The following is a 15,610-nucleotide window of genomic DNA, read 5'->3' on the forward strand; positions in this document are numbered from 1 at the left end:
CTTCTGGTGCCCCAGTTCTGAGAAGGAGATTCACAGACCTCTCTCCCAAGGCTCTTCTGCATAGACTCAAACAATGAGCCTTTTGGGTGGTAGCCAAGTGCGTAACACCCAGGAACCACGCAGAAGCAGTGTGAATAAAATAGAGCAAAGATGTCTTCCTGAAGAGTTCCATTTGGAATCAGAGGAGCCCAAAAAAATATAAACAGCAGCTGTTAAAAGGTTCCAGATAGCTACAAGTGCACCCTTTCTGATTGCACTTGATTTTGTTGTGCTTCAGAGAGATTTTCTTTTCTTTACAAATTGAAGGTTTATGGCAACTTCCATCAAGCAAGTCTATCTCTGTGCCATTTTCCCAACAGCATGCACTCACTTTGTGTCCCTTGTCCCATGTGGTAATTCTCACATTATCTCAAACTTTTTTTCATAATGTTATCGCACACTTAAAGGAGCACAGGAAAGAATGGTGAAGACTTTAGCTAGCTTGAACAAAGTGTTCACTGAGGGAGACATTTATTCCACTCTCCGTGGGTCCTTCATATGGCTTTAAAAATACAATTATAAAAGGAAACAAATTAGCAAACATTAATGTATTACATAGGTACAAGAGTAGTAAGTGCTTTGTTAATTTTTTTAAATTTTTATTTAATCCTTGCCTAAATGAGATGAAGGTCCTAGGTGGATGTAGGACATAACCAGGCAAGACACTGACTTAGAAGAAACTAAAATCTCAAAGTTAAACAAAAGAGACAGGCAATTAACTAGAGACTGAGCTACAAACATATCCACAAATGTTCCCGATGATTGAATTAGGCACTTTGTTATCATATCAAAATGATATGACTCCTCTTACATAAGATTGACAGTAAATGGGGGGGGGGGAACCCTTTCTAGTCTCTTCTCCACATTACATAAATGCTAGTCTAGTTAGACAATTATTTCGGAATTGTTTGAGAATCATAATTATCTATTATTATCATTAAAAAGGTCAATAACATGGCATTTCTACATTTTATTTTTTAATTCCATCTCCATTCATGGAATTCTTTCATTTACTTTCTCTTAATTAGATTCTGAATACAGAAGAAAAAAACGTTTCCATCCTCCTTCTGTGGTCCCACTCAGCCCTTCAGGAGGCAGGACTGGTTGTGGTCTCTGTGGTTCTCCCCTCATTGTGTTGAGGGGAGGAGCACTTGTCTAGCTGGGTTGGATGAACAGAAAGGTGTTTTATGGTAATGACAAGAAGTAAGAGTCCAAGGTACTGGCTGAGGACAGGGCAAGCTTCAGAGCTGCTGTACATAGGGTCGCTGTGCGTCGCTGGCGACTCAATGGCACATACCAACAACAAAACAAAGGTGGTGCAGAAGGGGCCTCTCCCCAGGCCCCTCTCTCCTGATGCTGCTGTTTGTCTAAACCTCACCTTCTCTCTAGATGATCAAGGCCCACCGCCCTCTCATTCTTTCTACTGTATTTCACTTCTGCTCAACCCCAGTCTGCCATGCTCTCTCCCACACCTTTCCCACTTCCCTGTCTCCTCTGCCTGGTGGCTCCTCTGTCATCCCTCTCCTACGCCCTCTGTATCCACCCAGCTCAGCACTTGAGAGTCAGCCTAGCCAGGATGTGGAGAAGTTGGATCTCACATCCAAACGTAGCCACTTTGGGTGGGGTGGTAGACTAGTGGGGAACACAGACTGGCAAGTCCTCCAGACGTTCAACATGGAGTCTCCGTGTAACCCAGTAACTCTACTCCTGGACACACGTCCATACGTCTGCACCAAAACGTGTGCACAAAAGTAGGACTAACCCAGTGTTCACTGATGAATGGGCAAGTAAAAGGTGACATGTTCATTCAGTATCGTTCAACAGCAAGAGAAATGAGTACTGAGACATCCTACAACATGGATGAAGCGCACAAGTATTGCTCTAAGTAAAAAAATCCACTCACAAAGACCATGTACCGTAGGATTTCATTAATGTGAATAAGAATTGTATATGGATATCTAGAGTCAACAAGTCTGTAGAAACAGAGTGTAGATGGAGGTTACCTAGGCTGGATGACCATAATAGGCACTGGATTTCTTCTAGGGTGGTGAGGGCACAACTCGAATTATACTAAAACTCATTTAATTGTCTACTTTAGAGGGGTTCATTGTTTGGACTATGAAATTAGAGCCCAATAAAGCAGTTTGGGGATGAAAAAAAAAGTGCTGATGCCTGATCCGCACCTGTTTGTATCAGATCAGGATTTGCGCAGGTAAAGTCTGGCATCAAGAACCTTATTTCCACTTTCCTGGTTAAGATTCACTGTGGAGCCAAGGGGAGAACTGCTCGTTTATATGAACAACCAGTATCCCATTAGATGCTGGAAATCTGTGAGTCAAGTGTTTGAGGGCCTGCCCCAAGACAACAGCATCAAGATGACTTAGATGGTGGGGAGCAGCTAGTGGCCACACATCCCTCCTGAAGGTGGTCCCCCATCAACTGTCCCCTCCCCCAATTACTTCTCTTGAGTGAGCAGAGCCAAATCAGTTGTCTTCAAGCCACTTCTGATTATGACACCTCTGTGTGTGTCCAAACCTCAAACTCCCTACACCAAGATAAAATTTTTTAAAAAACCACACCCAAAACAACCCACATATATCATTCTGTGTTTGAAAAGGCCAAGGAGAGAAATTGCCGCTGTTGTAATTACAAAGAACATCTTGAAGGCTTTCCCACCGCGTCTCCTTTCTGCCCTTGAACGTTGTCAGGGACTGTGAGGTTTTACCCTGCAGACCAAGAGTAAGGAAAAGAAGAAAATGAAAGGGCCCTGCAGTGATTACAGGAGGAGGAATGAACCACGCTAGGGGAGAGGAGTGACTTACTCCGTGAGACAGATAACACGTCCTGAGCTTGTGCGCGGTGAGGCACCCACGCGTGTCAGCCGATGGGTGGGAGCTTGGAGTATTGTTATCAAAAGGACTGACTGCGCAGTTTTGTTGTAATCAAGAAAACCGGGCCATTCTGCTCTTACCCACTTTTGAAGGGCTTGCTGGGAAAATTTTCAAAAAATAATATCTGAAGACCTGATTAAAAAGCCCACCAGAATGACACTTGGGCTTCTCATTCATTTCCAAAGTGGACAAATGAGTCCGCTTCTGGGAGGTGTGGCGATGGAGCAGTTGTCAAGCCGAGAAACGGAAGTGGTGTTGCCATATCACCTAAGAATCAGTATTCTCAGGAATCCAGGCAGGTGACGTCACCTCATCAGAACCTTCACCAGTTTAAGCCCTGCCAGGTAAGGTTCTTGAGCAGGTCGTCTTACCAGGTCTTGGTTTCTCTACCTTCACAGAACTAATAATCCCCGTGCCACAGAATTGACTCACTTCCCATAGCTTCGAATATCACCAGACATAGTTATTAGATCTTGTGTCAGTCAGGGTCAACGTGAGAGAGCAGAAACCACCCCAGGTATTTACCTCGGGTTTTTCATGCAGGGAATTGGTTACACAGGTTAATGGAATCTGAGCGTCAAACAGGGAGCATTAAAACAACCCATAGATTAGCAGCAGCAGGAAGCCAGGCCATGCCCAGGTTACATGTGCTGTTGTGAACACAACACCTTCTTATTGGAATACAGGGTGTCTGGGTTGTCATTGGAGTCAGTCCGTGCCCAGCCCTGTCCTGCAGTCCCTGGGAGAGCCCGACTCTCGGGACATGTCCCCAGGGCTCCATCTCACAGCTCATTCTAAAGCAGGAAGCAGTATCCTACGTCAGGGAATAGAGGAGTGGGTCTGAGGGCATACGTGGTCACCTAGCAACAGCCTGAAATTCAGCACTTTGAATCATTTGTGATGCTGTTCTCATCATCCCATTAAGTCTGCTGGTTTGGGGAGGGGGGGAGGAGGAAGGCTTCCTGAAGTTTCTGTGGATAACAGAATAGCTTAAAAACTTGGCCCAATTTAGAGTCTTTGGCAAAATTTTCTTCTATGAGTTCTTTTCAGAGAGAGCTCTTCAAAGATTAATAACTGTGTGGTAAAATTCAGCTTAATAAGTTCAACACTCTTGGCAAATTTTCTTAAATGAATTCATGTCACAGAACCTCCTTAAACATTGTGTGGGAAAATGAACATTTCCTTAAATGAATTCTTGTCAGAGAAACCTCCTTCAAGATTATTCTGTAAAACTGCGCTTCAGAGGTTTGCCCTTCTCGTTCAGTTGCATCGGCTTCTGTGTGGGCATGTTGGCCTGCTGGTTGGGCAAGTGACTCCCCACAGCTCTGAGTACCCAAAACACACGCAGTCTGAGCTCTAATTTCTGCTACTTCCATGTTCCTGTTACTTTACTTTCTCGAGAAAGCCTGTTTTGCTGTTGTTTCTGTTAGGTGTTACCAGGTCAGCTCCTCCCCGCAGCAACCCCAGGCACAGCAGTGGTCAGATGGTGAGTGGTGTTCCTTTGGGAAGTGAGATCCTGCCCACCTTCAGTGGCTGAGAGCTGCAGTCCGGACCAGTCATCAGACCAACCATCGCTGCCTCCCTGCGGGGCAGCAGTAAGACCCACGTCCAGCTTTGCATCCTTCCAGTATTGACGTGGCCACTTAAAAGACTCTCTCGTGTACAGTGGTTTTGTAATTAATTTTTTTTAATTGAAAGGTAAAGCAGTTCTTTGAAGACAGTTAGCAAGTGCAGGAAACTACAGAGGCTGATCGAGCCATACAGCTAACATTTTAGTCTCTGTTGTTGTTATGTATGGTTGTATTGGAACCAACCCTTAGCTGACTCTCCAGTGGGTTTTCAGTGGCAGTAAACCACACGGGAGGAGATTGCCCATCTCTCTCCCATGAAGCAACTAACTGGTGGATTCAAACTGCATTCCTTTGGGTTACCAGCACAGTTCCTTACCACTGGGCTCTAGAGCGTGTTCTCTGTCTGTCTGTCTGTCTGTCTGTTGTCTGTGTGTCTCTCTCTGTGTGTATGCATATAGATACACATATATACTCACACATACATAATTATTTTCCTTTTCAGTGTCATGTGGTGAGTATAGCTTTATAACTAGCTAAAAGTAAGCTATCACAAACATTGTTCTGTGGTATCGAGTATTATTTACAGTGACCGTGTTTTCCATAGTGTGGATATGCCCTCTTTATCTAATAAATCTGAGGGTTTAGGAGAATCAGTGGCCCAGCAGCCGAAGCCGTCCAGCCCCAGTTAGGATACTTGACCCCTTGAAAGACCTCCTTCCGCCTTCCTCTCTGTCACCAGGGCCCCCCCACAAGGGCTGGCTTGGCATGAAATGGTTAGAGCTGTCAGTCAGTGATTCTCCACGCCATGGTCTCCCTGCTCTCTGCTGGTTGTGAGGTGCTGATTATGGATTCCTGTCAAATGAGACGTCGACTATGCACTCAACATGCAGCAGTTTGTATTCTTCGCAGTCGACTGCTCTCCCCTCCAAGGAAGTGAAGCCAATCTCAGCCAGCCAGAGGGAGCGGGCTTGGCGCACAGCCCTGGAAGCGCACCGCAGACATGCCCAGCACCCGAAGAGCCCCTGGCTCCAAGACGAGACTTTTACATAAATACATTTGTCTCGATTGTCACATTGCACCCAGGGTTACACCTGCGTGCATGAACATGGCTGCGAGCCTGGTTTTCAAAGCTGCTCGCCTCCCCCGTTGATTTTTCCGGCATCCACCTCAGAGGCACGTTGTACGTTACATCCATCAAAGACGATGAAGGGCTGGGAGAGCCGATATCTAAGGACAGATTAAGAAAACTAAATATTTACAGCTCGGCGGAGTGGCAGCCAAGAGGATGGTCTCCTCGCTGTCTCCTGGGCTCCAGTTGCGGAAAAGCCATTGTTCTGCTTTGCCTTGTAACTTGATCAAGAATATCTGCATTCGTTTTCTGAGGATGACATCATTTGTGTTCATTAGGTCACTGAGTCAGTGGGAAATTGTGCCGAGCTGCGAGTGACAGGAGCTTGAGCGGGCAGTGGCTTCAGCACATCAGGGCTTCCTTTTCTCTCATGCGATGGAGCTTGAAGCCTGGAGACCATGCAGCTCCCTGACATCAGCGCACCAGCAGTGACTTCTCTACTGACACCTCGTGGTCGAATCAGAACTCCTGTAGCTCTCACTCCAGGGCTGTCTCCCAGAATCCAAACCCAGCTGGTGTGGTTGAGTGAACTGTCAGACACAGGGAACCTGTCCCGTGGAATCTCCGGTTCTCCCCACATTTCTGACTTTTTCGTATTGCTGTCGCCCACTGAAATAGATCACAGCATGGGGTCTGCAGAACATTCACGTGCTCTGGGAGCTGTGAAGTGACTCGCTCGACGGCCTCCTTCACGTTACAGTGCTAGATCCAAACCTGCGGTGTCTCAGAGGCATGCCTGGCCATCCCTTCCAACTCTGTCCACTCTAAACCCCGTCCTGAACTTGACATTTCCACCTGAGGAACCATCATGAAGACACGGGGCTCTGGACGAAAACCCTGTTATGCTTTCCAAGGGTCCTTAGCACCGGTCTTTCTCTTAAGTTCCTTTATAGGCGGTGAACACCCCAGCACTTCATCCCTTTGCACCTGAGATCCCTTCAGAACAAGTGAAGGAATGAATGAGTGAGTGAAGGCAGCCGTCCATCTCAACCACAGACGGCTCTCAGAAAAAGACTGGGCACTTTTTCTGCTTTCGCATATTTTGAGCAATTGCTAACTGCCAGATTAACTCGGTTGTTTTATTTATGACAAGAGACTTCAAATTATGTACATATTTACCACCCAAAAAAGCTGTTCACCAGCCTTCAGAACAGAAGAGGCCCGGCAAACACTGACGAGAGCGGGCGAGGAGGCGCCCCCAGAGCTTTACTCTCTGTAGTTGTTAGATGCCGTCGAGTCAGTGCGACTCACAGCGACCCCAGGCAGAACGAGACAGTGTCCTGCGCCATCCTCGCAGTCACGCCGAGTCCAAGCCCACTGGTGCCACCACGGGGTCGGTCCCTCTCCTCGAGGTCTTCCCATCTCGCTGACGCTCTGTCTTACCAAGCATGACGTCTTTCTCTCTCTCTGACTTTATCACTAGTACAGGCCATTGGAATCACTTCTTTCCTTTTTGAAGAATGTTCTTCCCTCCCCCAACAAAACTATTCCTGTCCCCTACCCCCAGCTCTTGGTGGCAAAGAGCTGTGCTGCCGTCTCAAAGACACACAGTTGAAATCCACTACCTGCCCCACGAAAGAAAGATGGGCAGTCTCCCTTCATGTCATTTGCTGCCTCTGAAAACCTGCTGGAGAGTCAACTACAGGTCGGTTCCTACTTGATGGTACACAACAGCAACAACAAAGAATAAACAGGCACGTGGTGGGCAAAGGTCGCTGTTGTTCTCAGTGGCCAACAAGTTGACTCTAACTCGTGACAACTTCATACGTGATCTGACTCCACTTATCCACGAGGTTTTCACTGACAGATTTTCCCAAGCCTTTCTTCCTAGCCTTCGTCTCCAAACCCTGCTAAGACCTGCCCACTGTGGGTGACCTTGCAGTTTTGTAAAAGATCATTGGCATGGCTTCTAGCGTCCATGCCCCTGCAAGCTGCCACAGTACACCTTCCATACGAGTGGTGCCTTGAAGAGAAGGCATGTTATCGCATTGTGATTACAACATAACGGTGTTTCCTACCCATGCCTTCTCCATACAGCATGCTAAGTGTGTTTCTGGTATGTTTTTCAGGACGGCCTTTGGCAAGGAATCTGAAGTTCTTATTGGGAACCTGGGTGATAAACTGATCCCCCCACAGGACATCCTGCGAGATGTCAGCGACCTGAAAGCCTTAGCCAACATGCACGAGAGCCTGGAGTGGTTGGCAGGCCGAACCAAGTCCGCTTTCTCCAACCTCTCTTTGTCACAGAGTGAGTACCTGGCAGGGCGGTGCTTGGGGGCCACGGAGAATAAAGGAAGTATGATGTAAGGTATCTGCAGTGTAACATAAGGCACACACAGGCTGGTGCAGGAGAGTTTCCACGCTCTCAGAAGATCCGTGTTGGAAGTCTGCCAGCGCTGCTGTTCGCCTGGCGTGTGATTCTGGAAGAAGATCAAGTGTCAGGTTCTCTGTGGGGCACAGGATGCTGAAATAGACCCATGTTAACAGAGCTTGATAGTAAACTTTAGAAACCTGAGTCCTGTAAGATCACACAGCTGTGTCTCAAGACCAGACAATAACCAATCTTGTCTTTCTTGTGCCCACTTCTTAAACAGAGACTAGGTCCCCATTCCTGGCTGGGCACCCAGCTGACATCATCATTTCCTTTGGCCCCTGGAAATGCAGGGCTGCCTGGGTGTGCCCAGAGGTCATGACTGAAAGGCCTCCTCATGCTCCGCAGGCCCTTAGTATCCAGTGTTAATGCCACAAGGATTGAAGAGTGGGCATTATTAAACAGAGTGATAGTGTATCACTGACAATAGCAACACCTTCCAGATGTCTGTTTTGTCTATTCTAAAAAGGCCCCACAGGCAAAAGACTAGCCTAAGCTCTAGAGCAAGCCACTGAGGGCTTCACACAGGCCAACCTGGCTCCAGCTGTTTTCAAAAGAAGGTGCTCTCCAAGTTGTGCTCAGTTTTGTAACTGTACAATTTTGCTGTTTTGTTCATGTCATCTGGAGTACTCTTAGGGTTGGCGTCTAATTCATGTCTTCAGTCACCTCGGTTATTCTGACAGAGACCTCTTCTACTGCGCCTGGTAATACTTTTGTCTCATGTGCTTGATTCCATTTTATAACATAAGTTGTACCCTCTCCATTGTTCCTCTCGGTGTGATTATTCCACCCAGTGAGTGGTTTAAGTGACTGTCAGCGTTCTGAAGATCAGGGTGAAGCCCAAGTGAAGGGTAATCACTGCTTCTGGCGTCTCTGCAGAAACCAAGCATCCAGCTTATCTGGTTTTGCTCTTAACAAGCCCAGCTGACCCACTCCTGTCAGTGCTTTGAGTTCCCAGGAAGGATACTCACTGATGCTGCTAATTCGAACAAAGCTGGGATTCTCTAATAATGAGTCTCTTGAATTTCTCTATGTGAATGTGGCACCAGAAAGGGAATAAGAGTTTGATCTTTAAGTATTCTCTTGAAAAGTTAACTAAATGATTATTGTAGCAAAAGGGTTTCTAAGTCTGGAAGAAACTAAACTCACTTCCCACTTACTGACATAGTTAGATTCTGAAAGCCAAGCTGTTAATTTGAAAACTGTCATGATGTAAAAAATGAAGGTTGACTACATCACATCACAAAGAGATGACTGTGTCATTCCATAACCTCCAGATTACATCTTTCTGTGCCAGACCACGGAGAATCACAGCTCAGCCAGGCTGACACAACCATACCGTCACAGTCAGAGTTACTCCCACCTGATTCCTTGACCTTGTTCATTAATGCCAGGCATATGTCATGAATGAAAAAACCAGATAGGAGATGTTGGCTTTTTACTGTTACAAAAGCAAAATGTCAGACAATGATGTAGCTGATAAGTGAAGAATAGGTGTAAAAGAAAGGAATGAAGAAAATACTGCCTTTGGACTAGCATTCATGAATACCAACTGAACAGGAAGGAAGCTGCCAGGAAAAGGGGGTGCGAGGCTTGGTCCATATTCACATCCCAGTAGCTTTTTGGTATAGTGCATGCCTTGTTTTCTTAAAATAGAAAGTTACTCACTTAATGGGTGAGAGTAAGTTCTTGGAAAATTATTCTTATGCTAGAATATCTCTCCAACAATTTAGAGTAGAACTGTTCACCCACTGGAAATTGTGCCATACTAAGATGTCTTGCATTTGAGTAGCGGGGCAAGGTTGGCTGTACGTAACCCAGGTGAGAAGCACTAATTTTGACCAAGATTGCATTTTTACAGCTGTAGTGAAGGGTCTCTTCAATGCACTTACTGGAAATGGTCTTATTTTAAATGACCAGTTGGTTTTGGTCCTCTTATCCTCTGTGTGCTGCTCCATTTCACTGACTCTGCTCTATCTTCCTCACACTGATTCTACTTAAGAGTCCTTTAGTGCAAAGGCCACGGACGACTGGGGAGAGAGGAGCTAAATCAAAGGGTTGCAGGTGTGACTGGATCCAGAGGTTCCCAAGATGCCATCAGGTCACAGACATGCTCAATTCTCATTATCTCATTCTCTCTCTCTCCCCCATCCTTCCCTTCCTCCTTCTCCCTCCCTCCCTCTTTCCCCACCCTCCCTCTTTATTGCTTTAAATCTCAGATTAGTGTTTTCCATATGGCAGCAACCTTGTCCACCATTGTTGTTATGTGCTGTGGAATCACTTGCAACTCACAGTTACCCTGTTTACAGGCACGCCAAACTCTGCTCTATCCTGTGCCGACCTCACTGTCTCTGACACATCTACTCACATTACCCCAATTACTGAATCGATCATCTCATTGAGGGTCTTCCTCTTTTGTGCTGTTCCTCCACCCTCCCAAGCATGACATCCCACTCCAAGGACTGGTCCCTCCTTGCAACATGCCCTAAGTATGTCGGATGAATCTTCAGAATCCTTGCCTCCAAGGAGCAACCTGGTTTCACCCTCTCCAGGATGAACCTGTTTGTTCTCCTAGCAGTCTGTGGTATATTCAGCCCTCTTCTCCAGCACCACAGCTCAAAGGTATCAATTCTCCTTCTGTCATCCCTAGTCATTGTCCAGCTCTCTGACACATAGCACACAATTGAGAATAATATGGCCTGGATCAGACACACCTTAGTCTCCAGCCTGACCTCATTGCTCTTCAGTACACTGGAGAGGTCCCTGACAGCTGACCTTCCCAATGCAGTTCTTGATTTCCTGGCTCCTTGTACCACGAATGTTGATTGTGGAGCCAAGCACACTAAAACTGTTAACAATCTCAATCTCTTCACCATCCATAATGATACAATTGGCCCAGTCATGAGAATTTTTGTTTTCCTGATAATGCGCTTCAGTCCATATTGAAGGCTGCAGCAAGTGCTTCAGGTCCTCCTCAGTTTCAGCAAGCAGGGTTGTGTCCTCTGCATAACGCTGGTTGTTGATGAATCTTCCTCCAATCCTGAAGCCACATTCTTCCCCAGCGTCCCGGATGATCTGTTCTGCATACAGACTGAAAAGGTGTGGGGACAGAATATATCCTCAGCAGATACGATTTTGAACCATACAGTGTCTCCTTGCTCTGTTCTGACTACTGCATCTTGGTTCAAATATAGATTTCACATAAGCACAATCATTGAGTTCTATTATTATTTAATCCTTGACAAGAGCTCCAAAAATAGTTCCAGAGAGGACTTTGAGTGACTTTCATTGGCCTTCTCTGTTTGTTCCTTCTGTCTTCTTTGTGTATGTCTTATTTTTGGACTATATCTTTCCCCACCTCTGTCTCTAGAATAGATTCACATTTGAGATCTATTTTAACAGACATCACAAGGAAGTATGTCATGTTCAACCGTCTGGATCTTGATCTACACATTTCCCCCACTTACCATAATTTCAACCTTGTTTTTAATAATATCTGCTGTTTTGAAATAAGAGCCTTAAAAAAAAGGACTCTGAAATCATCAGTTAAGGAAATTCTCGGAGGAAAAGGTGGCCTGCAATAAATCGTCAGGGTGTTTTCTCAAGTTGAAGGGTAGTGATTGCCTTTTAATATTTTACTCTTTTATAAATTGGTTGCTTAAAAAAACAAACATGCCTTTGAATGAGAAGGTGGTTTGGGGGGTTATTTTGTCTTCTGTAAAAATCTCTCAGATTAAAGAATCTACAACTTCCCTGATTATAACATATTCTGCCCCTTAAGCAACTTTACCTCTGGGAGGCCCTCCTTTGTTTTTTTTGTTTTTTATGTTGTTTTGTTGTTGTTGTTTTTAAATAAAATACAATACATCCTCTTCTGTCTAAGGGAGTCCTAGTGACACAGTGGTAAGTGCTTGGCTACTAACAGAAAGGTGGGTGGTTCAACCCCCACCCACTGCTCTTTGAGAGAAAAGTCCTGATGATCCACTCCTGTAAGGATTGAAGCCTAGGAACTCTGATGAGGGGTTTCTAAGCAGTGCTGTGGGGTCGCGATGAGTCAGTCACCTCAAGAATGTATGACAGCAGGTATGAGCCACTCTACAGTGTTTTCACGTATCTGAAAACATGTCTTTCCCAGCCGCATTTCTGATTCATAAAGCCTTTTGGTTTTTAGGTCCCCAACTTAGCATCAGAGACAACTAAATCAGAGGAGAGTCCAGGTCGGGCCTTGTGTCACCTCCAGTCCCTGGAACACAGGTAGCTGTGAGCCATGATGAATGTGGGCCCAGAGGAGTGTCTCTGACCCCCAGCTCTTCCATCCTGGACTCACTGATCAGCCCACGTACCTGGGGAGCACAAGAGAATCAGAGCTCTGCCCTTGGGCAGTCTCAGCACCTGCGAGTTTAAACATCCCTCCACCTCCAGTCTCATCATTTTGGTTCCTAAAATTAGTTCGTGAATTGTAAATAGTAGTTAACAATTATTCATATGCATTTTTCTCAAAGTAGACTTACTGATTAAAATCTTAAAAACTATCAGGTTCAGGTCCAACTCAGTTCTTTTACTCGTGAGGAAATTAAGAAGGCCCAGTTATACTGCATGTCTAGATCTGCGGGCGCTGAATCTTCAGATTCCCAGGTTCCTTCTCTTTCTGCTGCTTCATTTCCTTGACCAGATCTGAGGTTCTAGAGCAGGCACTCTCGTGCGGAGTTACTATTAAACCATTCTAAGTGCGTGGTCGTGTGTGTAGAAATGTTCTTAATGGAAGCACTTCAGTACCACAGTTACCTTGTGGCCATCTCTGATCGTCACTTGCTTGCTCCTAACTAGAATGTCTAGGCATTAAGTGTATGGAATTACTCTACACCAACCTCCAGGATTCTGTCTTAGTTCTGATAAGACCTTGCTCTCTAGTTGGTTGGTTATTCTGTAGCATGATCTCAGGTAAGAACTCCACATAGCTTGTTGTTACGTAATGAATTCTCAGTGTTCTACTACCCTGTCCAGCAGTTACTAGGTGTGTGTGGTTCTTCACATTGACATTTCTATGGACTGAAATTGGACATATTTAACATTTTTAAAATGGAAGAATATTTTTTTAATTCTTCTACTAGTTTATTTACAAAATTCTAATAAATATTTGAACAAATTGTTTCAATTTCCCTCACTTTCCACCCATCAAATTGTACAACCCAACGATTAATCCCCCCTCCCCCTGCACAGCCACATCCCTCTGCTTCCAGCCTCTCCCACCCCTCTTGGATCTTTACACTCTTTCTACAATAATGGTTTTATGCAGTATTTATCCTTATGGGACTGAGTTAGTTTACTCAGCATAATGCTCTCCAGTCCCTCCCAAGTTAGGTAATAATTTACAAAGTTATTGCTCCTGCGTGCTGCATAGTATTCCATTGTGTGAATGTACCATAATTTCTCAATCCATTTGTTTGTGGTTGGACATTTGGGCTGTTCCATGTTCTTGTGATGGTGAATAATGCTGCTGTGAACATTGGTGTACAAATCTGAGTTGCTGCCTCAGTTCTGATATTCTCAGGGTATATTCCAAGTAGTGAAATAGCTGGGTCATGTGGAATTTCTATGGTCAGAATTGGTATGGTTGAGAAAGCGCCAAACTGCCTTCCAGAATGGTTGCACCATTTTACAATCCCACCAACAATGTGTGAGTTCCTTTCTTGCCACATCTTCTCCAGCATCTATTACTTGCTGCCCTGTTAAACTTTGCCACTCTTACTGGAGTGAGATGGTACCTCATTGTGGTTTTGATTTGCATCTCTCTTATTGCCAGTGATGGAAAAATATTTTTAAATGAAAAGTGAAATGTCAAACTCCCATTCTCATCACGTTAGCCACATCTTGGATGCTCAGTGATTACTGTATTGTGGAGCACACCACTGTGCTGGAAAGGTCCAGTGGACAGCCCCATAGATCATCGCCTGTGTCACTGGTGAAGGTTTAGCATTTTTAATCCATGCACTCAGACCACTTACTGACACATACTGAAACAGCGACTTAGTTATATCAAGACACAGACGACTAATTGTCCAGAATCCCTGTCTTTGTTCTCCCGGATAAGCAAGTGTTAGTATGATTTAAGCACAGTAGTATTTGCATTTTTTTTTTTCAATCGTGCTAACTGATGTAATAACGAGATTGGAGGTCAAATAGACTCGGGGTATATTTACTTAAAGAACATTAAGTGGGATTCCAGGCTGTAACATGGCTAAAGTCTTTAATATGTTAATAAGGTGTTAACATAAAATTGAATGTGTTGTGACCCAAACCTATTTATATGTGGATTTTTATTTTTTTTTTGGGCCTAGCAGCTCAAGATTTTTCTTCCATAAAAAACTTCTGAGAAGAACTGCTCTGTGCTATATTTTTAATAACTTTTTAAGAACTCTTCTTCCTCAACATAGTCAGATACTGGACAGGAAGTTCTGCTGTGGTTGGAGGTTCATTGTATCTTAACAGCGAATCTACACGCCACAGAAGTCTTCTGTGGCTACTTGGTTATGCGATTATTTCTCCTGTTTTATTATGTTGGGCAGTGTTTTCTCTTTTCCCTTGTTTTAAATGTGGTTGTTATACTGACTTCTTCCCATGGAGCTTTGAATTTCTCTCAAAGTGCCAGCTGTCAATGTCCTAAGACCACAGCCCAGTTCATCAGAGTCCTGCTGTGCTTCTGGGAGCTCCCAGGATTGATGATGTTTTCATAACCTCTCTGATTGGATTGGATCATTTGGGCTGGCATTGAGCTCTGGGCCAGGGGTCTCTTGTTGGAGCCAATCAAGGCCTGGTGCGACTGCCTGGGTTTTTTAGAAATTAGTTTGGGACTCAGTCTTCCATTGAAGCGCATGTGTGTAGCTGATGGGTTTTAAAAGGTGAGTTCTCATTTTGTCTGAAGGTCGGCTGTGGATGGTTTGGTTGGTTTTATTTTGTTCACAGCTGTGTGTGAGCTGATGGGACAGCATATTCTAGAAGAATGAATATGGATTCTTAAACCCTGGAGCCCACTCTCAGGGCTTTTCCGAGCCTTGTCTGCTTAATGGAAAATAAAATGCATTCTCTTCTGTTTACTTTTCTCTGTTGACACAAGTGACAGTTTGCCAGCCCGGCTCTCAGGGAAAGCTGGCCTGTTTCCGTTTTTCTTTTGTCCAGCCATCAAGTCGAAGTTTGCTTTGTCATAATTTGGTCTGATTATTTATAATTAAAACTCCTCGCGTGGTAAGTCTCCTCCCTCTTCGGTATTTACAGGTTTCGTGTTTCTGTGTGAGGTTGTCAGCGTCTCCTCAGACCTCCTCGCCTTGGTCTCTTTAGTTTCTTTAATCATCTTTCCTAGGTTAAGTTTTCTGGGGTTTTGTTAGGGTGTGGGGTTTTCTTTTTTTCCCCCTTCATAATTGTCATTCTCTTAATCTGTTTTTCAGTCTGTGGCCCCACTCCTATCATTTGTCTTCCTTTGGTGATGTTGTTGTTGTTATGTGCCGTCAAGTCGCCTACGACTCATAGCGACCCTATGTACAACAGCCCTAAACTCCACTCTGTCCTGTGCCAATCGCACTGTCTCCGGCACTCCCATCCCAATTATCCCAAT

General features: G+C 45.0%; 1 protein-coding gene across 1 annotated transcript in view; it reads left to right on the forward strand.

The window, feature by feature from the left end:
* Window positions 1-15,610, forward strand: part of EXOC4 (exocyst complex component 4) — an 877,780-nt gene that overhangs the window by 728,045 nt on the left and 134,125 nt on the right. The window contains exon 14 of the mRNA XM_006887139.1: window positions 7,700-7,878. Coding sequence (XP_006887201.1) covers window positions 7,700-7,878 — 179 coding nt within the window. The remainder of the gene's footprint in view (window positions 1-7,699; window positions 7,879-15,610) is intronic.

Source organism: Elephantulus edwardii, unplaced genomic scaffold, assembly GCF_000299155.1.
Source record: "Elephantulus edwardii isolate Elephantulus edwardi_28Jun2011 unplaced genomic scaffold, EleEdw1.0 scaffold00055, whole genome shotgun sequence".
NCBI lineage: Eukaryota > Metazoa > Chordata > Mammalia > Macroscelidea > Macroscelididae > Elephantulus > Elephantulus edwardii.